Consider the following 21,530-nt stretch of genomic DNA (forward strand, 5'->3'; position numbering starts at 1 on the left):
ACATCATGTCGAAGAGATCAAGAGACGAGTCAGGGGAGATGGAAGCAGGTCCCTCTTCCGCTGTAGCTTCCCCTTCCCCGGCACCTGGCGGGCTGTCAAATGGCGAAGTAGCTCTACTCAAAGTACCACAAGTGAGTCTGCGTTGAGTTGACGAGCCCCTGCTAGCGCTATGCTTATGTTACACGACAGAAACGATTTTATAGACAGAGAGCTCACGCCAACGTATTCATCGACCATGAGCTAGACTAGTGCGTATCTCGTTATAAGTGATGATCTGTGATCAAGAACCTATTGTCTTATATCTCGTGTAGCCCAAAACGACCTGAAGAGATGGACTGGGCAACCCACTATCCCCAATTCTTCACGTCACCTTCAGCAGACGAGACACCCACCAGTCTCAAGCAGGTCGAATGGGCCGATGTAGGATGTGGATTTGGAGGGTTGTTGATGGCTCTTGCACCAATGTTCCCCGAAACGCTGATGTTGGGTGAGTGATCGCTCACCACCTGTCTCCCGCTTGTGCCATTTCGTCCGAAAGTGGTTATCAGATCTTCCCACACCTTCCATTTGCACAATGACTTCCGCACGACGCTCTCATTTTCAAGGCTCTCCTCTCTCAGCCTGGACAGGCGATGTTTGCGCCCAGCTGATCCCTAAATTTTCATCAAACAGGAATGGAGATCCGAATGTCCGTCACTAAATATGTCACCGACAGAATCGCTGCGACTCGACAGGCCCAATCGTTATTACCAACCGACTCGTCCGAACATCAACCGGGAGGATATCAGAATGTCTCGGTGATCAGAGCGAACTCGATGAAGCATATGCCAAACTTTTTCGCGAAGGGTCAGGTGAGTTGATCCTTACCACCCCTTGAGGAGCCTCTGTTGATCGCCTTTGTAGCTCTCGAAGATGTTCTTCCTCTTCCCCGATCCACACTTCAAGAACCGCAAACATAAGGCGAGGATCATCACGTGAGTATCAGCTTTCACAACAAGACATGCACTCGCGAAGAAGCTGAAATGGTTGTTGCCTTTAGCACCGGCTTGATAGCTGAATACGCCTACGTCCTCCGTCCAGGCGGGATCTTGTACACCGTCACAGATGTCAAAGGTGATTTTGGGTTGATGTCTCCACACGTTACCTTCTCGCACGGTTTCAAACCGACTCCTTCTGCTCGGATACTTGGGAGAAGTCCTTACGGACCAACGAAGTAACAAGCTGACCTTCGTCGCTAGATCTACACGAATGGATGGCCCATCATCTCCGCGCTCATCCTCTTTTTACACCTATACCCAACGAAGAGTTAGCCGACGATCCTATACTGGAGGCTGCTCGGACTGCGACGGAAGAAGGGAAGAAGGTCGAAAGGAACAAGGGGGATAAATGGGTCGCGTGCTTCAGGAGGAAGGAAGATCCAGAGGACTAGTAGAGTGTCGATGCGCGCATGCGGATGATGGGTTTGGAAGGGGCTGGAGGAAGGCGTCGAAGTGCCGGGACAGCACTCCAAAATCCTATATGCATGTTTTCCACCATTGACAAACGGGTCCACCTTCGCACACACCAAAAGGCATCGAGTAAAGGATGGTCTTTTTCATTATTGTTCTCTTGAGAAAGGATGCGTTTCAGAACCACGGTCGATCTCGCTCCATTCATCACGCTTCCTTAGGCTTTTCTCACTGCGTAACTTGTACATACCGCCTGTTAGCTCATTGCATTCGCATTTGATTTGCGCTTGTTTCATTCAAGCAATGAGTCTCGTCATGTATGTTGATCTTGACAACAAGCGCCTTGCCACCCACGAATAGCATAGCATAGTATTCACTCCCAGTGCGTTCGTCTATCTGTTCACACCCACACCCACTCCTGCCTCTTATCCTCGTGAGCGATGCCATACCCCAGACCATCTCATGTAAGTCGGGACGTGATAGCATCGTGCATTTTCCCTCTCGAATTCGCTCGTCTGCTGCACATCTACTGCGTCTCGGATCAGGGATTAGCCATGACTAGCACCTTAACCCAGTTGCCTTCCTCTCTCTCTCTCTCTGGCACACACAGACACACAGACACACCACCACCACCACCACCACCACCACCATCTTGGACGTGGGCTGACCTCGTCACTGATCTAGACTATCGAGCTCACTATCCCCCACATTTTGACCGACGTCCAATTCGACGAGCTTGAAGATCTCGCTTTTCACCAATTCGAGGATAAGTTGGGTGTGTACGATTTGTCTCGCTTGCCAATTCGGGTTTTACGACGTGACACTATCCTCTCAAAGACCCATGCAAAGTCAAAAGTTCATGGCTGATTACCACACATACACATCTTGCAGACGCATGGCCAATCTCACTCAAGATCACTTCATCGCTCGAAGAATCGTCCACCTCCACTACAACCACTTCCTCCACCGATCACGATCCGTCGACCCCGCCCGATGAGGGCTCCCCTAGTGCAGACGGAGAAGGAGGGGATGTGAAACGGAACGAGACGACGACGATCTCCATCGCTACTTCGACAGAATGGGATGTGGAGAGTGAGGAAAAAGTGAGGGAGATCGTGAGGAAACTCTTAATTGAGATAATGGGTGGAGGGTGAGTCGTTTCATCATAGCATTCTTCCACTCTCGTCTACCGTAATCGGCGAGAGCAAAAAGGAGCCGAGATGCTGATGACCTACATCACCATCCTGCAGGATTGAGATAAAGCGAGGATGATTCAGTACACTTGAGTCAATAATCACCTGTTCGGCCACAAATCATCACTATACTATCACTGGCCTCATCATGCATTGGGAGTCGCAGTTGACCACTCAAGCATTCCAGACCACAGTCAACATGCCATGCCGTCTTCCATATACGTATGATCATTTCTACAGGCGGGGTGAGCGCACGAGGATGTGCGTATGGTCCAACAGCTATCTCCGCCCAATAACAGATCATGAACTTCCATTGACCTATTCAGATCGACAGCGTTAGCGGGCGCTCCTGAAGTCATGACAGAACACCTTGACCCACCTTGTTCTTCACCGTCGTCAAATATTGAGCATAACTGCTCATGTGATCCATCCTATCCTCGATCAACAGACTCAATGCCCAGCTTCTCAAAGCTGGTTCCGCATCGCTCTTCACAACATACAAATGAGGTCGGTAAACACCTCTTCTCATCTCTCTCGTCTTCGCCACTATGTTGTTGACCCTCTGAGAGAACGGGTTGTCCAGAACTGGTAAGGTGTATTTCCCGCCTGTCAATTCTCCGTATGATGGAAGGTCGAAGACATCTTGTATAAGTCGAGGTACAGCCTCGTGGCCCACCCAGAGGAAGATGTTTTGTCCGTCCTCGATCAAGAAAAGACCATGTCGTTCCAATCGCTCCGAAGTGAGGTTCAGTGCTGGAGGAAGTGTGACGCCATGCTCACCCATATTACCTGCTTCCGCTGGCATGTTGTGCAGAGAGTAGAAACGGGGGTGTATGTAGGGGACCAGTGATTGACAAGGAAGAGTAGTGAGAAGGCATTGTGCATACGACCGGAGATCCGGAGGGATCGAAGAACCTTCTCGAAGGCCGACATGCTTGACCAAACCGCAACAGAGCAAAGGCAACAGCTTGAGGTTGTCAGGGACAGCGAGCTGGGCGGACGCGCCAGCGGCCGAGGTGACTTGGTTCTTGTACACACTCAGCATTTCCCCCAACCTGTTGGTGATCAAATTCCTCGCGTCGTCGAGATGGTGACTCATTGATCGCTCGACACCCTTGTTGGTGAGATAGGTCGCGATGGCGACCTGATCGGCAGAAGCATAGAGTTCTGCGATCGAGTCTGTCGTGGGCATCGCTTGGGTGACGACGCGGATACGTCTCTCGCCATAGCAAGTGGTGTGAAGGACGGCCGTCTGTAAGACCACGAACGATCCCTTGATATCGTCCTCCAGTTGTAATTCGATGACGTAGTTCTGATCCATCGGCACGACTGGAAGAGCAAGAAGATCTGTTGATCGAATAAAGAAATTCCCGTGGAAAGCGGACATTCGAATGCCTCTTGTCGCACGAACTCGGATTACCGCTTCCAAACCCATAGGCATCGCCAAAACCTTTCCGAACTCGGTCGCGAATTTGATAGCATCCTCTGATCGACTGGCATTGAATCCTGGATAAAGATAAGTTTGGCCGGCGGTGTATCTCGGCAAGCATGAAAGTGTCGCTACATCGGTGTAGGTGGTTGAAAAGAGGAACATATCCACAGCGACTTGCTGCTTCGAACATTCGATGGCGAAGGTCTTGTAGAAGCTTGAACCCGCGTTGAGAAGAGAGCTCTCCTTGCTAGTACCAAGGAGTTTGGGATCGTCTCGAGCCTTCAACGCTCCCTCGCCCATCGTTGGCAAGCTCGCAGTGAGACACACAATCTTTCCTCCAATCTTGCTGATGAGTTGATGAGCCGCTTGGAGACCTGAACCAAGAGCGTTGCCGACAACGTGCGAATCTTGGAACATGTCACTGAGTCGACCCAGAAGCGATTCGATTGCTGGACGAGACTCGGTGAGGTTGACGAGCAAATCGACAGGTTTGGGCAAGAAGACGTCGGACAGGTCGGAAACAACGAGCATGGTCGCTTCGGTCGCTCCGGCGGGCAGAGAAAAGAAGTGAAGACTGGTAGAAACGGCTATGATGGTGATTTTGGTTCTGTTGTCTGCGTTGGGGATATTGTCCAGGCTTTCCAAAATCGTCCTCGCCGCGACTGCCACCATACCCGATTGGATCGCGGGCTGACTGACGTCGATGACGAAAGCGTACACCGGCGGCTGTGGAGGTCGAACCATATATTCTGTTGGAGCAATGTACTCCACCACGCCATGATTTAACTCCTTCCTCGCCCATCGATCTGCTGGCTTCCCTTCTCGCTGATCCCAGTCGAAGAGCTGAGGGACCTCATTACTCAAACCACACATGCAGCACTTCCACCTGTTTCCGCCCTCGATGAAAGTGACGAAAGGGTTGATGTACGCCCTACATCGTCTACATCGTGCGATGACCGCATCTTCTACCACAGGAACAGGCTCGTCACCGTCTGACTCGCGGTACGATCTGTGAGGTGCCATGACGAGCGCCAAGGGGAGCTTGGACTTGTTGAGGAGGGATTGGGTCGTGGGCATGGACGTCAGGGTACATCGCTGGTAAGATGGGTGGGGCTGAATGTGAGGGGAAGATGTGACCGCTGCATTCGGGGGAAGTAAATATGGTGGTGGAGGAGAGTCCAGGGCGGAAACGTCGGGTTGCATACCAATAAGGTTGACGGTTTGGATCTGATGAAGTTGTTTCTGGTCCGCTCCGTACGCTGCCCCTCCTTTCTGACCCATGTTCATCTGTTGAAATTGGTTCGAGATCTGCTCGACAGGTTGTTGACCGTATGCAGGTGGTTGCCCATATGCTGGCTGTTGAGGTGCCCCACCGTACGGAGCTTGCTGAGACCCGTATACAGCGGGTTGTTGAGCGTCCGCACCACCCAGACCAGGCGTAAAAAATTGCGGTTGTTGTGCGCCTCCTTGATCAGGATAGCCTGGAGCGGTCAACGGTTGTGGCTGTCCAACCTGTGGTTGTGCTTCGTAGGCTGATCCGTACATCTGTTGGATTTGGGCGGTGGGATATTGCCGACGCCCATGTCGAGAAGGAGCAGCGTTGGCTGGAGCAGAAGCGGGATTCGGAGGTGGTGAAGCTGACGGATGAGATGTTGGGTACGAAGGATTGGTCGGCAGCTCCCATTGAGATTGACCCGTAGATTGATCTGCAGTGAAGCAGGTGACGTCAGTACGCGAACCATCTAATATTATAGGCAGCTGAGCAGCTGAACAACGAACCGATATAGATGTAGGCGCTTGATTGGGCATCCCTGCGATCATGATACAGAGGTCAGCAACAACCCGGCACCGAGCACGGTGAGTGCCAAGGAAGACTGCTCACCATCTAGCTTCCCAGCCCTGAGGCAGCATCAAAGGTTGCGACATTTCTGATCGAGTTCTGGTTGAATAGCTCGGTGAGTAGTTGAGATCCATCGAAGGTAAGATGGCTGCAGCTACTGCGGTTGCTGCTGAGATCCAGACAGGGAAGACATGATGAGCTGGCTGGTGAATGGTGGGTGGGTTGGATTGGTAGGTGGTTGGTGACGAGGCAGCATCGCGTCGTAGATCAAGTGCCACAATTCCGGAGATATCGGCGATATTCCGATCACGGACTGGGAGGTGGCCCCGCGTTCATCTGGCATCACTCGTCAAGTCGATGTTGTGGAGAATGGTCAACTTTGTAGGGAGATGTCCTCCTTGGATCGATACAACAGCTACTGTTCAGACACTACCACCACACCAACATGCTTCAAACCAACCTTTTAGCACCGGGGCATGCAGATCTCGTGACGCGTGAGTACTCTGTCTCGTGTATCGTCCCTCTTGTCGGGCGCTCAGCTGACGGACTTTGCTCTCCAGACATCGTTTATGATTTCTACGGAGAACGACGTGAGCCGACATGCACGCCGAGACGTGACATCAACTGACCAGCTCTTCGATGCTCTTTCAGTCGCGACATGTTCTGCTGATCAGAAGATCAAGATCTTCAGGAAAACACCACAAGGTACCTGGGACCACGAAACCGAATGGAAGGTGAGCTGAGCTGTGCAATCTTCCTCGCTTTCCTCGGCATTCCGTTATCGTCATAGTCCCTCCAAGTGCCGAGCTAATTCATGGCGCAGGCCCACGATGCACCTATACTACACCTCTCATTTGCCCATCCCATCCACGGTTCTCTCTTGGCCTCATCATCGCATGATCGTTCTGTAAGAATATGGGAAGAGCCATCCGGTCGTGAACGGGACGGAAGATGGGTTGAGAGGGGTGTGTTGACGGGAGCCAAGGGCAGTGTGAGAAGTGTGCAATTCGGGCCACCTGATCCCGCCTATGGTTTGCGCGTTGTAGGTACTCCTTGCGCTCTTGAGGTAGATCAGGGGCTAACGAAACCTATCTTGGCATGATATTATCAAGGCTTCCATCTCCACTGATTCGTACCTCCGCATATACACCTCTCTCGACCCATCACTTAACGACTGGTCTCTCGTACACTCCATCCATGTCCCTTCCCTGCCTCTTCCCGGAAACAGCGATGAGATCCCTCCACCTGCCGAAAGCGCCGCATCCACGTCAGAACTAGCTTCGGGCGGATGGGGTCTATCATGGTGCAAAGAGAAATGGTGGGGATCAGTCCTCGCCACGTTCTCCGGGACATCGCCTACGCTCAAACTTGTCGTTCTCGATCCTCAACCGACTTCTTTGATCCATCTCACCCCTTCTGGCAACGGAGCGGCTCCTCTGACAAGTGTCGCTTGGGCTCCATCTTGTGGGAGATCATACCATCTTTTAGCGACTGGGAGTAGGGATGGAACAGTCAGGATATGGAGAGTGGAACCACCGGGAGAAAGACTGAGATTGGATTATGATAGTGAGGAAGAAGTGAAGAGGAGTTGGACAGCGGAATGTACGGGAGAATTCGGCAAGGGTGGTGCAAGAGTGGGAATGGTTGATGTGAGTCATAAAATCTAGATTGGAATGTCCAAGAAATTGGTGCTGACGGATTGAAATATGTCAGTGGAACGCAACGGGGACAACATTGACGACGAGCGATGACGAGGGTATAGTGCGAATATACAAGCGTGAGTGGCTACTTTTTCGACTCGATCCCATCCGATCCAGTAGATAGCCATGAGCTGATGACACCTCTTTTAGCCACTTATGCCAAGAGCTGGAAGTTGTTGGGTCAGATGACGGCGGAAGAGCCACCTAGCGAAGAAGCTCTAAATGGGCATCAATAGATGAGATGGACGCATGTGTATACGTGTATGGATAGGGCAGACAGGCAATCATGTCGTATGGGTTCGGCGAGTTAGAATGGTGCAGATCTTGCACGATAATTCAATGCATCTTTACATTATAGCCTACAAGGATTTCCGATTATGCTGCATTGCTTTTTGTTTTCTCTCCCTTCTTTCCTTTATTCCCTTACTATACAGATGACCCATTCCGACTGACTAGCCCCTTTAACCCCTTGTGATAGCAACGTCCGTACAAGGGAAATCAAGGGTACTCTCGTCCTGAAGATTGGCGCAGAGATACTGTCCAGAACCCACAGTACCGTTCTTGGGTGCCAGCTGAGTCCCTGTTGAAGTGATATCGACACATTCGGCAGAACATTCAAGTGTCGCGACTGTGTTGTTGGCGACCACGCCGGAGGCTGTCCCTGAGATATTGATGAAGTGGACGTCGGAGATTGACACTGTGCCGGAGAAGGGTGTCAGCTTCGGACTGATTATGGCCAGAATGTATGGAAATTGTATGTGTGAAGGTAGCATGGCGATCATGTGAAGTGGATAGGTTAAGCGGTAATGCAGACTGTCACTCACAAGTCGAGGGGAAGTTCTGACATCTGAAACACCACATTGTCAGCCTTATTGCCTCGTCGAAGCCGAAGGAGCTGCCACTCACTGTTGTGCCGAAGAACTATAACATTGAGTCAAATAGATCGGGTTGTCCACATCTACCCATCGATATCGCTAGTCAGCTTACTTGACATGTGATGCGCGTGGTACTCATCGATTTCACGATCTTGGGATATCGAAACACTCACTATCATTCACAAAGTCCTGGAAAGTAACGTTCCTGACATAACCACTGCCACCTCCAGAGACGGACTGAGTGTCGTTGGATCCACCGAAGACCTTGATACGAGCCCCATTCTCCGCATTTGACATGGAGATGTTTCGCACATAGACGTTCGCAACGATATCGGCTGGGTTTGTCCAAGCGTCAAGTAAGCTTCTGAGACTCTAACAGTAATCGGTACCCACTCTCGCCAGCGTATTGACCCAAAGAACCAACCGAGATGCCGTGAGAGCCACTACGATAGCCGTCCATCAGCTCCAGCTCGCTGGGTGTACCACAATCAGTTCACACTCACTTGCAGATCATGTTCTCAACGGTCATGTAAGTCGAGTTGGGCTTGAATGAGACGCTGTGAGCGACAGATCAGTCAACGCCTTGTCTTAAAGGTATTGTATAGCCGGTATGGCCTTGAACCAAGAAATACCCACCAATCATCTCCATTTTGAACATTCGAGTCTCTGATCGTCACGTAGGTCGAACGGTAGATATCCCAACCATCAGAGTTGGCAGCGGGGGCAGAAGCGTTTGAAGATCTGGAATGGATCTGGATGTTGGAGTACGTCACGTCGGTGGAGTTGTAAACGAAGCTGGTATGGGCGTAACGGTCAGCTTCAGGCCTTTTCATACTTTCAGGGCTTCTGTGTATCGTCACACAACTCACTTGTGCCAGAATGGAGAGTTGATGACGCTGATATCGTCGATTTTTACATTCGTTGCGTTGCCGACTGTGAGTGGAATAGGACGAGCGAACGTTCGAGACGAGCCACCTGCCACGCCGGCATTTCGGTGCTGGGCAAAGTAGTCCCACCAAGCTATTGTGCGGCGTCAGCGGATGATTATGATAGATTTGGAGAGGGGGTCGGTACAGGGAATCAAACAGGAGAAGGGGGCGATTGCGGTAACAGGAAATTGCGGCAGATGGCAGAACTGCGCGAGGATCGTGATCACTCACTTTGGCCGTTGGCATCGATGGTGCCACCACCATGGAGGGTCACTCCGTCGCCTTGGAAGAACCAGTAGGTCGTAGAATTTTGCTGAGAGAGGCCAAGATCGACGGATCAGCAATTCAACTGCGCCAGAAACGGGAATTCGCCACTCACATAAGTCAGGTAGATCGAAGCAGGAGACCAATAGGCGATATCGGGAACGTAACTGATCGCTCCGGAGAGTCTTACCTCCACGTTGTGGAGATAAGTGTTGAGCACAGTGTTGACTGTGTAATAGCCAGGTAGGTCGATGAGGGCGTAAGAGCCGCAAAGTTGGAAGGCGTAGAGGAGGTTCGGGCCATCATCTCGACCACCTCCCATTGGCTGTTGTGCTCATCAGCCAGCCGGTAGACACGTCCACGAGAAGAATGCAGACTCACCTTGACCGTGCAGGTTGAGCCATCGACAGTGACATATGGGTTTGTCGACGTCCATCGTCTTCGAGGAGATGGGTGAGATCTTTCGCTGTGAGTGTATCCAGTCGCCCCCAAGACCAGTTTGAGGGATGTGAGTCCTCCTACGAGGAGGGAAAGTAGCTTCATCTTGCAACGTTTCTTGCTCTAGCTTCGGGGTTGTGGCCGTGTGTGCGACTGTCTTGTCCCATCTCCTCTGTCACCTTATATATATATATATATATATACCCCCCTGTCATGCTCCATCCCCCTGCATCAGCTCGTACTTTTCATCGCTCATCAGCGTGACCTCTTTCCAAAGATGCATGTCTGAATCGGCCCGTCGGGCCTTCCAAGCCAAACTAGTTCTAATCGAGTCCTCTCGGCATCATTTTCACGTCTGTACCTCATTCCAGAGAGGTTATGGTCAGCTGACGATCTCTTAGGGTCGACCTGACATGTGTAGCGATCGCATGGGCATGCACAGGAAAGCGGTTCATCTGATTTGTGACCGAGTTGGTAAGCATGATCATATTCCCTTTCGCCTACCTGTACGTACGTTTCTCTCCATCTCGAGTCACCTATCTCCCGGGATTCTCTCTCAAGTGGAGGTTCGAAGGCGTGAACCGGGCCGGGCCACTCCGTCGGGATTTCGGTGTTACTCGGTATCAAAGTGATGCGCCCGTTCACCAAACTGAGGGACCCCACAAACTGGAGTGGTGGGATCGAATAAGGTAGACCTGAAATGCGGAAAGGAGGAATTGGGCAATGACAGCCCGCGAGAAGCGAGGTCCTGACGTAGTATGACATGCCACCACCACCTGAAAGAGTGGAGATAATCCCATCCCCCAACGCAACCGAACTGTTTTGTTCTCTCTCTTTCTTTTCAACATCTTTCCCTGTTTATACAGCTCATCAATCAACTCGTAAGTTGGGCTAACCTACCGCCTACTCTCCGTGTGCAGCCATACTCACACCCAGGCCTTCTCAGACATACATATAACATCTCATCCACAATGTCAGGTGCTCTCTCCGTTGTTCCCGTGAGTCTAGTCCCTCTTCTCATCCGACAACTTCCATCTCCTCAACAGCCGCCGTCGTTGAGCATACTCACACCACCCACTCATAGGCCGGCGTCCTCTCTGGTGACGACACCCGAAAACTCTTCCAATACGCCAAGGACAACAAGGTGAGCAACCTTTCCCCTTCAGACACTTCCACGAAAAAGAGGACTTGCCCAGTCGCTCGTCCCATTTGACTCCGTCCTCGTCGGGATGTGAATACACGAAATCTCCATTTCCTTACCGCCGGCATTTTTACCCTGAGAAGCAGGAGCTGACATGATGCCTTATCGCAGTTCGCCATCCCCGTACGTCTTTACCCTCGCCAGACGGCACCGCAAACGTTCTTGAAATGCTGACCTTTGATTCCCCTATTCTCTTCCCAATCTTCAGGCTATCGTGAGTAATTGACCCTTATCTTTTTACGTTACGGTCTCGCTTACCCTTTTGCACTGCAGAACGTCACTTCCTCATCTGTTGTGAACGCCGTCCTCGAGGCCGCCCGTGACATCAAATCCCCCATCATCCTTCAGGTCTCCCAAGGTGGTGCCGCTTTCTTCGCCGGAAAGGGTCTCGCCAACGGCAACCAAGAGGCTTCCATCGCTGGTGCCACTGCTGCCGCCCATTTCATCAGAAGCATTGCTCCCAGCTACGGCGTGTAAGTGGAGCTGAAAATAGAAGCGATAAGCGCCGGTTGACTGACTTGCTCGCGCAGCCCCGTCGTTCTCCACTCCGATCACTGCGCCAAGAAGCTTCTTCCTTGGTTCGATGGTATGCTCGATGCCGATGAGGCTTACTTCAAGGAGCACGGTGTCCCTCTTTTCTCGTGAGTGTTGCTAATCGAGTTCTTCGATCAGATCTACCACTTACAATCTTGTACATTCAGCTCCCACATGCTCGACTTGTCTGAGGAGTCCAAGGAGGACAACATCAAGGAGTGTGTCCACTACTTCCAGCGAATGGCCAAGATGAACCGTGAGTGCTCACCTAGTCATCAAGAGGCCGGCAAGACTGACGAGATGGTTCAGAATGGCTCGAGATGGAGATCGGTATCACCGGTGGTGAGGAGGACGGTGTTGACAACACTTCTGTCGACAACAACTCTCTCTACACTCAACCCGAGGACATCTGGGACGTCTACTCCGCTCTTGCCGCTATCTCCCCCAACTTCTCTATTGCCGCCGGTTTCGGAAACGTCCACGGTGTCTACAAGCCCGGAAACGTCAAGCTCCGACCTGAGCTCTTGGGCAAGCATCAGGCGTATGCCTCTGAGCAGCTCAAGGGCAAGGAGGGCGACAAGCCTTTGTGAGTGATTTTGCTTTGCATTCCATGCTTTGGTTGTTATCGCCTGTTGCTGGGGTTTTCCACTTTTTCCCAACACCTGTCCTTCCATGTTGTCCTTCCATCCGCTACCCAACATAGACAGTGCCCGGCTCTCCTTCAATGAGATGTTGAGGCGATCAGGTCAGCGCAGAGTAATGGTTTTTCTTTTCACCACATTTAGAGCCTGCTTCTTCTACCCTTTGATGTCGTTTCAGTTTAGTCTGTGGCGAGCACTGTACTCTACGTGCTGTCTCCTTTTGAGAGGCCGTGGAAGGTGTGGGACGTGGGGAAGGAGGTGTCATATTGGTGCGACATACTCTGGGTTACGGTTTTGACTGCGTGTAGTGTATAGTACCAGTATGACTGGAGGCTAAAACTTCAAACAGGTACCTTGTCTTCCACGGTGGTTCCGGTTCTACCAAGGACGAGATCCGAGAGGCTGTTGTCAACGGTGTTGTCAAGATGAATGTTGACACTGACACTCAGGTGGGTTTTGCAATACTGCTACATGCTTTGAACTAATGATGACTCTGTATCTCTTCAGTGGGCCTACCTTTCCGGTGTCCGAGACTTCGTGCTCAAGAAGAAGGACTACCTCATGACCCAGGTCGGTAACCCCGAGGGCGCCGACAAGCCCAACAAGAAGCAATACGACCCCCGAGTCTGGGTCCGAGAAGGTGAAAAGACCCTCGTCGAGCGTGTCAAGGAGGCATGCAAGGACTTGGGTAACGAGAACAGGAACTAGATGGGGCATATTTGGATGACAGAAGTTTTTTACGATCAGCGAAAAAGCAGTGTAGCGTAGCGTTGTCTTTTGTGTTTTGTCAAGAGATGAACAAGTCTCGCGTCAGAATGTCCAGTTCGCGCTGCATTGAAGTGTACCATTCGTTAGGACATACATGTCGGAGCTGAATATACAAGGGGAGTCTGATACACCATAGGGCCAGATCATATCTGGGAGGCCTAGATTTGTTTGCGAAAATACAATTGCAGCTGCAGTACCTAATCAAACACCCCGCAATTTCATAGCCCTACAATCGTCGCGGTCTCCTCCGCCTCCCTTTCTCTCCTGTCGCTCTCTCCGCAGGACCGTACCCTTGAGATATACGCCTCCAACTCTTCTTCAGACAAGCCGTCCAGATACTCCGTCTCGGCGCCACCATCGATGTCACGCGTGAATTCAATAGCTTCCACCCGTTGTCGTTTCCATTCCTCGGTAGGTGTTACTTTCCTCTGCCAGTAAACAAGCTCTTGGTCATCGATCTCTCCGTTATATCGAGCTGAGGAGTTGAGATACTCTTCGGCGGTGTGGAATGAAATACTGATATCGCTTTTCCCTCTTATATCGGTTTCTCCTCTCTCTGAGGGACGATAATCATCCCCATCGTTCTTCTTCATCCGTCTTCCTTGTAAGAATGCTTCCTTCATTCTCTGCTTGACCTCCTCTACGCTGATCTTTCCATCTATCCATTGTTCTCTCGCAGTGTTATCTACATTATATATCCTCACTCTTTCCACCTGTGTATCCTCCCCCAATCTCCTCATCAGAGCCGGCAGCTGTACGGCAGCATGGGGTGAATATCTGACACAGCCTTGTTGATCACAGTACTCGCATCCTTTCATGTGAATCGTCCCGATTCCTGATCCGTGGAAATCCAATCGACTCATCCCACGAAACCCTCTGGATCGGATCTCGTATCCCTCTATTCTGTAAGAGTGTCTCTCGTCCCACCAGACCAGCTTTATCTCCTTGGTTCTACCCAGACTCGAATATCGATATGGCCAAGTGTATTCCTTGACACCGGCGTCTTGGCTGGCAGCGAGATAGAGAGGTAATTGACATGGTCTCAATTTCATCACTACCTCTTCCAGCCCTCGCATAGAACCTAAGACCCCTCCTCCTGCTCCTCCTTGTCGTTTGACCCCTAGATCAGGTCGCCGAACAACGACTTTCTTGGCGGTCACACAGACTTTTTGCACGAATTGACATTGCTCTTCTCTACAGACATCATTCTCATCTAGACTTTTCGGTCTTTTCCCCCCTGCCAAATGGAGGGTATGTAGATTCGGTAAAGGTTGGATGTAATGTTGGACGAAGGGGCATTCGTTGATCCCATGGAGAGACACGACACACTCTCGGATGAGGGGGAGGAGATTGTTCTTCCCAAACGAGGAAGGTTGGGGATAAGGCGATTCAGGGCGAGTGGAGCCGACGAATAGGTCGGGATCGTTCGGATGGATGGTGATGGTGCGATAGAGGATGGAGGCGGAGGGGAAGAAGAATGTTCGGGAGACGAGAAGACAGGAGAAGAGGGTGGAAGGCGAAGCGGTGAGGTGGGAGAGGACGGAGAGTAGGATGTCGGTGTTGGATGCTACTTGGGTGGAGGCGAGTTTAGGCGAGAGTTGGTCTACCAACTTGGATGTGGACATAGTATGCTGATCAGTCTTGACGACGATGCTCGAAGGGGATGACGGGAGATGCTTGACCGCTAAGATGCGCGAGTTCGTGCGCTGATCCAAGGCGAGAGATTACGAAGCCGGTTGAGTGGCCAATCCTCAACAAATGTTGATAACGAGAACGACTCGGACGGAATCAAATCTGAAACAAGCCTCACCGTGGTCATCCAAACTTCATCTTACAGATGCATCTCTCCTCACGACTTGAGCGGAGGGAGCATGCATGCTTCAAGGATTACGTCTGAACATCTTGAAGCATCTCCCTTCACATGGTAGACGAGGCACAGAGGGACCCTTGCTGCTCAGGCATATAGACTGAATGGATTCACTCTCGAGTCGCTAACCCGGGGTTCGCTCCTGTGAGCCCGAAGGACATGACTGCAGCTGCAGCTGTCCATCCATCTGTCTATCTTCGGACAAACCCCTTCTCCCTTGTCCAGAACCAGCACCTAGATTACGACTCACACGAGCACGCATGCTATACGGGTACGACCGAAGCGAAATAATAAGCATGTGAGAGCCAGGAGCCCCTTGTCTCCGGGGGAGAAATCAGACCAATCCAAAGTCGACATTTCACGAACGTGCACACGACCAATGTTGGGGGTTTCATCATCATCGTCATCATCATAATAATAATAGTAATGACGATAACAATAATAATGAGAATGACAATAGCCTATATACATTCCCTGATTACAACCTTACGATTACAATACGAATTCCTGAACCTCCGGGTGGCGCCGCCGTCCTTATCCTGGATCGATCGTATTTCCCCCATTAGGATAATTTTGTAATGCGGGGTCAATTTCCCCTTGGGAATGGTTTGTTCAGACACTGGCTTCTCGTAACCTTTCTTTTTGAGAACTGGGCGCACACTCTCTCTCTCTGTGATGCTGCCATTGCGTTGTGAATTATGCGGAAAGTTTGTACCATTGAGCTTACTGCTACGGTAGACTTGGGTGAGGTCGAATTTTCTGAAAGTGTTGTTGTAAACTGTACAAACACATCCTGTGTATACCAGGGCCATTGAATCCCATTCAAATTCGTTTCTTGCACCAACATCACACACCACACACAATGATGACGACCCGTCAAAGACGATAACCACTCACACACGTTCGTCGGGTATCTATCTTGGCTTCACAACGCAACGGAACGAAATCCGCCTTTCCCCGCCCTTGCTTCGGGTCACCTCCGGAACATTGGTTCATCAGGCGAACTTTTTGCTCCAGCCGTTGTCAGGCTTCTCGACTCGGTTGAGCAGTAAGTTCGAGCTCTAATTCGACCGAGACTCGTTTGGCCACTGGTCAATCCGGCTTCAGCTTCAGCTGCAGCTCGGGTTTCAGCTCGGGCTCGCCCCTCCCGGTCATACAGCCGGCCATGGAACCTACTACCACCTCGTCTGCTGTGTCTCCTTCCTCCTCGTCGTTTCCTTCTGGTCAAGATTCGGATCTCTTCTCACTTGACTTCCTGGCCTTGACTGGGATCGACCCTTCCATGTCAAGCATGACTTCCCCGCAAGACCTGGACAGATCACAGAGAGAGCGTCAGAACCAGCACCAGAATCAGGAAATGGAAGCAGGACCTTCCGACTTCTCGCCGAGGACTGCGAGGAATTCCAGCAAACGGGCAAGCATGCAACGACAAGGAGGACAAAGTACGGGTCAGGATACAGGACATGCGATGGATGTGGACGAGGCCCAGATGGAAGATATGCTGGCGGCTATGAGCCGAGGACAAGACGAGGACTATGCAAGGCAAGAATATGATGCGGTTCAATCCGCAATCTTGCAGCAGCAAGTGAGTGGCCATGTCTCCTCAGTATATTCACTTGTGCACGGAACTGATCATAGTCACACATCAGCTTCAAGCGATTCACATGCAATCACCCCTCGGGTTCGACATCTCCAATCCCAACTTCCCGCTCGGACAGCTGTTCCTCTCCTCACCAGAAGCGCGACAAGCCTTACATCTTCACCAAAGTAGCCAAGGCGGCGGATCGAACCAACATTTACAAAGTCAACACAGTCATTCGGACAGGAATGGGGGTAGCTCAAAATGGCAAGGTCAATCCACTACAGGCGGTATGCCCACACCTGGTGAGTGATGGTAGCCCTCCTTGGACGGACCAGTCGTTGACATTGGTTCCGCCTCCTTAGGTTCTGGGGAGATCATGCCCTCAGGGAGAGCAGATCCAATGAGTCCTATGCATCTTGAGATGTTTGCGCGATCTCAAGGGATGGACGTCAACGATGTGAGTCCAAAAATTATCGGACAGCCAGGTTTTTCGTATTCTCAGACCAGTTCTTCACTCAGCCCAATATGATGCCCCTCCTTTCTCCCGCCCTTTCGCAGCACACCTCGACATCGAATTACGCCTCGCCCACTAACCACGTCGCCTTCTCCTCCCACTCTCATCGAAACTCTTTGTCACATTCACAGCCCCAGCCTTTGAACAAGAGTCCCATCGAGCAGCTTCAAGAACAGCAAAGGCAGTTCCAGGAGCAACTCGCATCGCTACAGCAGCAGCAACTTGAAATGCAAGCCACTGCGGCTGCTGTCATAGCTGCATCAACTTCTCCATACATCGCTTCAAGCGGACATTCGTCAACCGGGTCAAGACCAGCGACGACACCAGGCATCACCCCTTCTTCGGCGATATTCTCCCCTCTTACATCACCAGCGCTAGAAGCAACAAATCGGGCGAGTCGATCACAGGGTCATTCTCATCAGCATTTCTCGCCAGCGGTCAATGGGCAGCAACTTCGAGGTCCTCATCCACTCAGCGCATTGTCATCACCCGCACTCAATCCCGTTGGGTCAAGTGGTGGAGCTCAGCAGACGTTATCTCCAGCCCTTGGCCCGCAGAACAACGGCGATCTCACTGATCCAGAATATCTCCGGGCCTTGGTCGGCTTTATGGATAGCAACAACAACAACAGCAACGTAAATTCATATAGCGATATCTCTCAACCGACTTACCACTCCCCTTCCATGGCTAGCACTTCTACAGCAGGGCATAGCACCATTCTTGCATCCCCCGCGCTGAACCCAAGTACAGGTCCTGGCCCTCACCGTCACCCTTTACCTTTGAAGAGTCGGCCATCTCCAATGCTTAAACCGACTGGTCATCGATCCCACAACCGCACGTCATCAACGACGGGTAACGGGAACTATTCCGTACCTACTTCACCTTCCGTACAGAAATCCTATCCTTCCGGTCCTGGGATAGGACTAGGCTACCTGCCACCCTCGGCAGTTGATCAGAGACACCTGAACAGCAACGTATCAAATTCAACGACATCCACTCCGTCTCCAGTTGATTTGAGTCACATTATGCCCCCACCCCCTGTTCCCAATGGCAGCTACAAAGGACGAAAAGGCGTCACGCCCATGACACCCGCGAGTCTGATGAATCTTGCGGGGGATACCGAAATTATATTGAGTGAAGATTCCCACCAAGCAGGTGACGTAGCGATTAGTTATCAAGGCGACGTACCCGCTCCCACCCTTCTGCCCCGCACCTCAGGAAGACATAGTGGGCTCGGGACAGGAAGTCGGACGGCCAAAAGCAAGCCCACTGCTGCAAATGGTGCAAATACGAATGGAAATGGTACGAACAAGAAAGCTGTCGGAAACAAGGCAGGATCAATGGGTGCGAGTGGGAAGAGAGCTTTGGCGATTCGGCCCCAAGGTGGTGTAGGTGTCCGAGCTGGTGAGTGGAGGACGGAGGGATGACCAGGTGACCGAGTCTGCTGCTGACTCAGCCTTCTACGTTGCAGCTACCAAGGCTTCTGCAGCGGCCGCAGCTGCGTCTCAGTCTACGGAACCGGAAACACGTAAAACCTCGCACAAAGCAGCTGAACAGAAACGTCGTGATTCGCTCAAAGCTGGATTCGACGAACTTCGGCTACTCCTTCCGCCCATCAACACCGAAGCGCTTGATGCTGAGACGGGTGAACCCATCCCCGGATCGTCTGCTCCAAGGTTGTTGCCGAAGAGCTCGTTGGTGCCGGACGATAACCCCAATAGAGGCGTCAGTAAAGTCGCTCTGTTAAGGTTTGGGAATGAGTTCATCGAAAAGTTGAAGGAAAGAGTGGATAAGAGGGATGACTATATCGAAAAGCTCAGAGAGGAAGTCAGCAGATTACGGAAAGAAGGTGGTCAAGCAGAAAGAGAAGGTATGGAGGATCTGTTAGAATTCGATTGGAAGAAAGGTGAAGATGAGGAATTTGATGGAGAGACAGAAGAAGCGGATGAGGAAGAAGAGGAGGTAGCAGAAGATGAAGATATGGACGTTGAACGAGAACGACAAGGTGATATCGAAGACGAAGGAGAGGGAGACACGGATGATGTCGAGGCTGAGGATGAGGAGTTGCAAACAACAGTGAGAGGAGGAGCCAGAGGGAGGAGATCGCTATCGACGAATACGAAAAGTCCAGCTTTGAGAGCTGCGATCAAGAGACCTGGAGTGGTGAAGACGGGTTCATCGTCTGGTAATACTGTGATGTCCAAGAGACGATAAGACAGCATAGTCGGAGGACACTTCTGGGAATGGAAGAGGAGGCAAACGGATATCTGGACACTAGGCTCCTTGATGGTGCGGCCGCAGGGCAGATTCCCATTCTAGAAACACGCTAGATGACAACTTGGTCAAAAGGGTGAAACGCCCCCATCACATGTTCATGTATGTAACACAGTGCGCAACCATCGAATATTCCACTGGATGAGATCAAACCGACATATATCAGGATTCACACGCATGTTATCTACATCAAAATCATGCATCATTTCCCCTCCATATCAACATCCATATTATCCCCTCTATCCAACTCGTCAGCATCGGCATCTTCCTCCTCATCATCATCATCCTCTGACGAAGCGCTGAATACTTCTTTGCTCAATCTCGAGGACCGGGGAGTTCCATTTCCACCGCCTCCGATCTGTCGTCTAGGTCGAGGAGAAGCAGGGGCACGTTTGACGATGGAAGGTGATGGAGCAGAGGTTACGGTTGGGGCGGGGGCGGGGGAAGAGGGTAATGGTTGAGTGGAAGATGTATTTTGTAGTTTGGATAAAGGTGAAGGGTTGAGATGGTTACATCCTTCGTCAATAGGGTCAGCGTATCTCTTTCAACAGCGTGATAATGAAAGGAAGCATGAATGGAAGACGCGAGATCGGGGAAAGTGTTGATGAGTATTCGCACTAAACTCACTGGGACATATCCATTCTGCGATCGCCAACGGCCAGAAAGGACTCATCAGCATGATGTTCGGTATACTTCACAACCCGCATGATAACTCACGCATCCTCTCCCACTCATATTTGCTCCCAACTAATCCGTTATGTCTGAAACATTCACCACATACCAAAGCATACTTGCTTTGCGCGGCTTGGGCTGTACAGTCATTCAGTATCAGCACAGCAATTCTTGGTTCCCATTCACCGGCGTGGTTCCACGCATGCGCATGCACCCACATGGATCATCTCCGAGGATGAAATCTACCACACGATCGTACCATCTCTTCTCGGGAGTAGGAAGGACAGGCTGGATAGCGTGGATCTGCATTTGCAGAGCGGCAGCTTGGTCGGATGAGAGTCCTTCCGGTATGGGTATGGGAGAGTTTGCTGCTTCACACATACAACAGTCAGCTCTTGTGAGTTCCTGATCTCTCGACTGCAGCATCGCTGCGAATCGCGCCATGAGACTGGCAAGCGAAACAAGGACTCACGTCCAGGCGTGCCCCCAGCGCCGATGAGATGTCCAGGCGCTCTAGGTGTCCCTCCGGGTCCAGCACTCTTCGTTCCAGCAGGCGAAGGCGAATCGAGCACTTTTCTCTGTGGTGTTCGCGGTGACGGATGGATCCCACCCGCTTGGTTTGGACCGGGCGCAGAACGCGTTCCTGCTGACGGATCGTCGTATTGCTCAATGAGCTTACGGGTTGAGTCGTAATTGGTTGCCTTTTTTATCTCTTCTAGGTGCTTGCGTTGTTGAGTGAGGAGAGCACGTAGGTGTGTCTCTGAGCAAGACATGAGTGGATTGTCACGATGATCGGAGTAGTGTTGCAATGTTAGACCCACCTTCATGCGTTCGTTGTCGTTTGAAGTAGATATGAACAAGTCGATTTAGCAGATAGATACTGTGTTGATAGATATGAGCTCTCTTTTCTGGCGAAGATGTATGCGTTCGCTCGACAGCTCACAAGACGGGACCACCCATGATCCCTCCCAAAGATATCACCCTCCCCTCTATATCACGGTGGCTCAATCCGATGAGTCCCAGAGGCAGTCCGTTGACCCACCACAACCCCACCCAGACTGCCCATGCTGCTACTCCGTACGCATTGACCAACAAGCTGAACCGTCGTTCTCGTAGTCTGATCTCGGACAAGTGGGTCTTGGCCTCGCTGATATCGGTAGCGAGACGAGCCAAGAGGGTTTCGTAATCTGGTGGAGCGGACTGGGCAAGTGGAGCGACGAGACCGTCTAGTCAGCTCTGAGCTGAGGCACGGGCGAAGTGACCGGAAAGGTGATCAGGTGTGTCTTCATGCTCACCTTGGAGAAGATGGAGAAGAGACCCATGTTGGGACTATGGGACCTCTCTTAGCTGTGATAGGG

General features: G+C 51.4%; 9 protein-coding genes across 9 annotated transcripts; 5 read left to right on the forward strand and 4 right to left on the reverse strand.

Moving 5' to 3' along the window:
• Nucleotides 1-5: 5 nt before the first annotated feature.
• On the forward strand, nt 6-1,429 carry IAR55_000589 (tRNA (guanine-N(7)-)-methyltransferase; the record flags this gene model as incomplete). The annotated part of the gene is made up of 7 exons (XM_066943723.1): nt 6-131; nt 190-248; nt 312-487; nt 673-851; nt 904-974; nt 1,040-1,113; nt 1,239-1,429. The coding sequence occupies 7 exons, from the start codon at nt 6-8 to the stop codon at nt 1,427-1,429; spliced, it is 876 nt and encodes a 291-aa protein (XP_066806265.1).
• A 459-nt stretch (nt 1,430-1,888) lies between these two features.
• On the forward strand, nt 1,889-2,602 carry IAR55_000590 (uncharacterized protein; the record flags this gene model as incomplete). Its single annotated transcript, XM_066943724.1, has 3 exons — nt 1,889-1,912; nt 2,133-2,223; nt 2,340-2,602. The coding sequence occupies 3 exons, from the start codon at nt 1,889-1,891 to the stop codon at nt 2,600-2,602; spliced, it is 378 nt and encodes a 125-aa protein (XP_066806266.1).
• A 394-nt stretch (nt 2,603-2,996) lies between these two features.
• IAR55_000591 (protein transporter SEC24) lies at nt 2,997-5,999 on the reverse strand (the record flags this gene model as incomplete). The annotated part of the gene is made up of 3 exons (XM_066943725.1): nt 2,997-5,779; nt 5,853-5,884; nt 5,956-5,999. 3 exons carry the CDS (start codon nt 5,997-5,999, stop codon nt 2,997-2,999), a joined length of 2,859 nt encoding a protein of 952 aa, XP_066806267.1.
• A 359-nt stretch (nt 6,000-6,358) lies between these two features.
• On the forward strand, nt 6,359-7,849 carry IAR55_000592 (uncharacterized protein; the record flags this gene model as incomplete). The annotated part of the gene is made up of 7 exons (XM_066943726.1): nt 6,359-6,407; nt 6,474-6,503; nt 6,565-6,647; nt 6,737-6,955; nt 7,026-7,562; nt 7,627-7,690; nt 7,764-7,849. 7 exons carry the CDS (start codon nt 6,359-6,361, stop codon nt 7,847-7,849), a joined length of 1,068 nt encoding a protein of 355 aa, XP_066806268.1.
• Nucleotides 7,850-8,074: 225 nt separating this feature from the next.
• On the reverse strand, nt 8,075-10,224 carry IAR55_000593 (uncharacterized protein; the record flags this gene model as incomplete). Its single annotated transcript, XM_066943727.1, has 11 exons — nt 8,075-8,310; nt 8,438-8,460; nt 8,520-8,571; nt 8,662-8,823; nt 8,882-8,931; nt 8,992-9,045; nt 9,125-9,283; nt 9,358-9,508; nt 9,649-9,730; nt 9,797-10,006; nt 10,063-10,224. 11 exons carry the CDS (start codon nt 10,222-10,224, stop codon nt 8,075-8,077), a joined length of 1,341 nt encoding a protein of 446 aa, XP_066806269.1.
• Nucleotides 10,225-11,090: 866 nt separating this feature from the next.
• Nucleotides 11,091-13,203, forward strand: IAR55_000594 (fructose-bisphosphate aldolase 1; the record flags this gene model as incomplete). Its single annotated transcript, XM_066943728.1, has 8 exons — nt 11,091-11,117; nt 11,204-11,263; nt 11,594-11,793; nt 11,851-11,961; nt 12,022-12,110; nt 12,164-12,440; nt 12,845-12,944; nt 13,003-13,203. 8 exons carry the CDS (start codon nt 11,091-11,093, stop codon nt 13,201-13,203), a joined length of 1,065 nt encoding a protein of 354 aa, XP_066806270.1.
• A 278-nt stretch (nt 13,204-13,481) lies between these two features.
• IAR55_000595 (uncharacterized protein) lies at nt 13,482-14,888 on the reverse strand (the record flags this gene model as incomplete). Its single annotated transcript, XM_066943729.1, has 1 exon — nt 13,482-14,888. The coding sequence occupies one exon, from the start codon at nt 14,886-14,888 to the stop codon at nt 13,482-13,484; it is 1,407 nt and encodes a 468-aa protein (XP_066806271.1).
• A 1,407-nt stretch (nt 14,889-16,295) lies between these two features.
• On the forward strand, nt 16,296-19,440 carry IAR55_000596 (uncharacterized protein; the record flags this gene model as incomplete). The annotated part of the gene is made up of 5 exons (XM_066943730.1): nt 16,296-16,715; nt 16,780-17,014; nt 17,075-17,169; nt 17,232-18,630; nt 18,698-19,440. The coding sequence occupies 5 exons, from the start codon at nt 16,296-16,298 to the stop codon at nt 19,438-19,440; spliced, it is 2,892 nt and encodes a 963-aa protein (XP_066806272.1).
• A 262-nt stretch (nt 19,441-19,702) lies between these two features.
• On the reverse strand, nt 19,703-21,494 carry IAR55_000597 (uncharacterized protein; the record flags this gene model as incomplete). Its single annotated transcript, XM_066943731.1, has 8 exons — nt 19,703-20,016; nt 20,128-20,142; nt 20,218-20,310; nt 20,391-20,543; nt 20,645-20,932; nt 20,994-21,052; nt 21,116-21,372; nt 21,468-21,494. The coding sequence occupies 8 exons, from the start codon at nt 21,492-21,494 to the stop codon at nt 19,703-19,705; spliced, it is 1,206 nt and encodes a 401-aa protein (XP_066806273.1).
• Between the last annotated feature and the right edge of the window lie 36 nt (nt 21,495-21,530).

This window comes from Kwoniella newhampshirensis, chromosome 1 (genome assembly GCF_039105145.1).
Source record: "Kwoniella newhampshirensis strain CBS 13917 chromosome 1, whole genome shotgun sequence".
NCBI classification, from domain to species: Eukaryota; Fungi; Basidiomycota; class Tremellomycetes; order Tremellales; family Cryptococcaceae; genus Kwoniella; species Kwoniella newhampshirensis.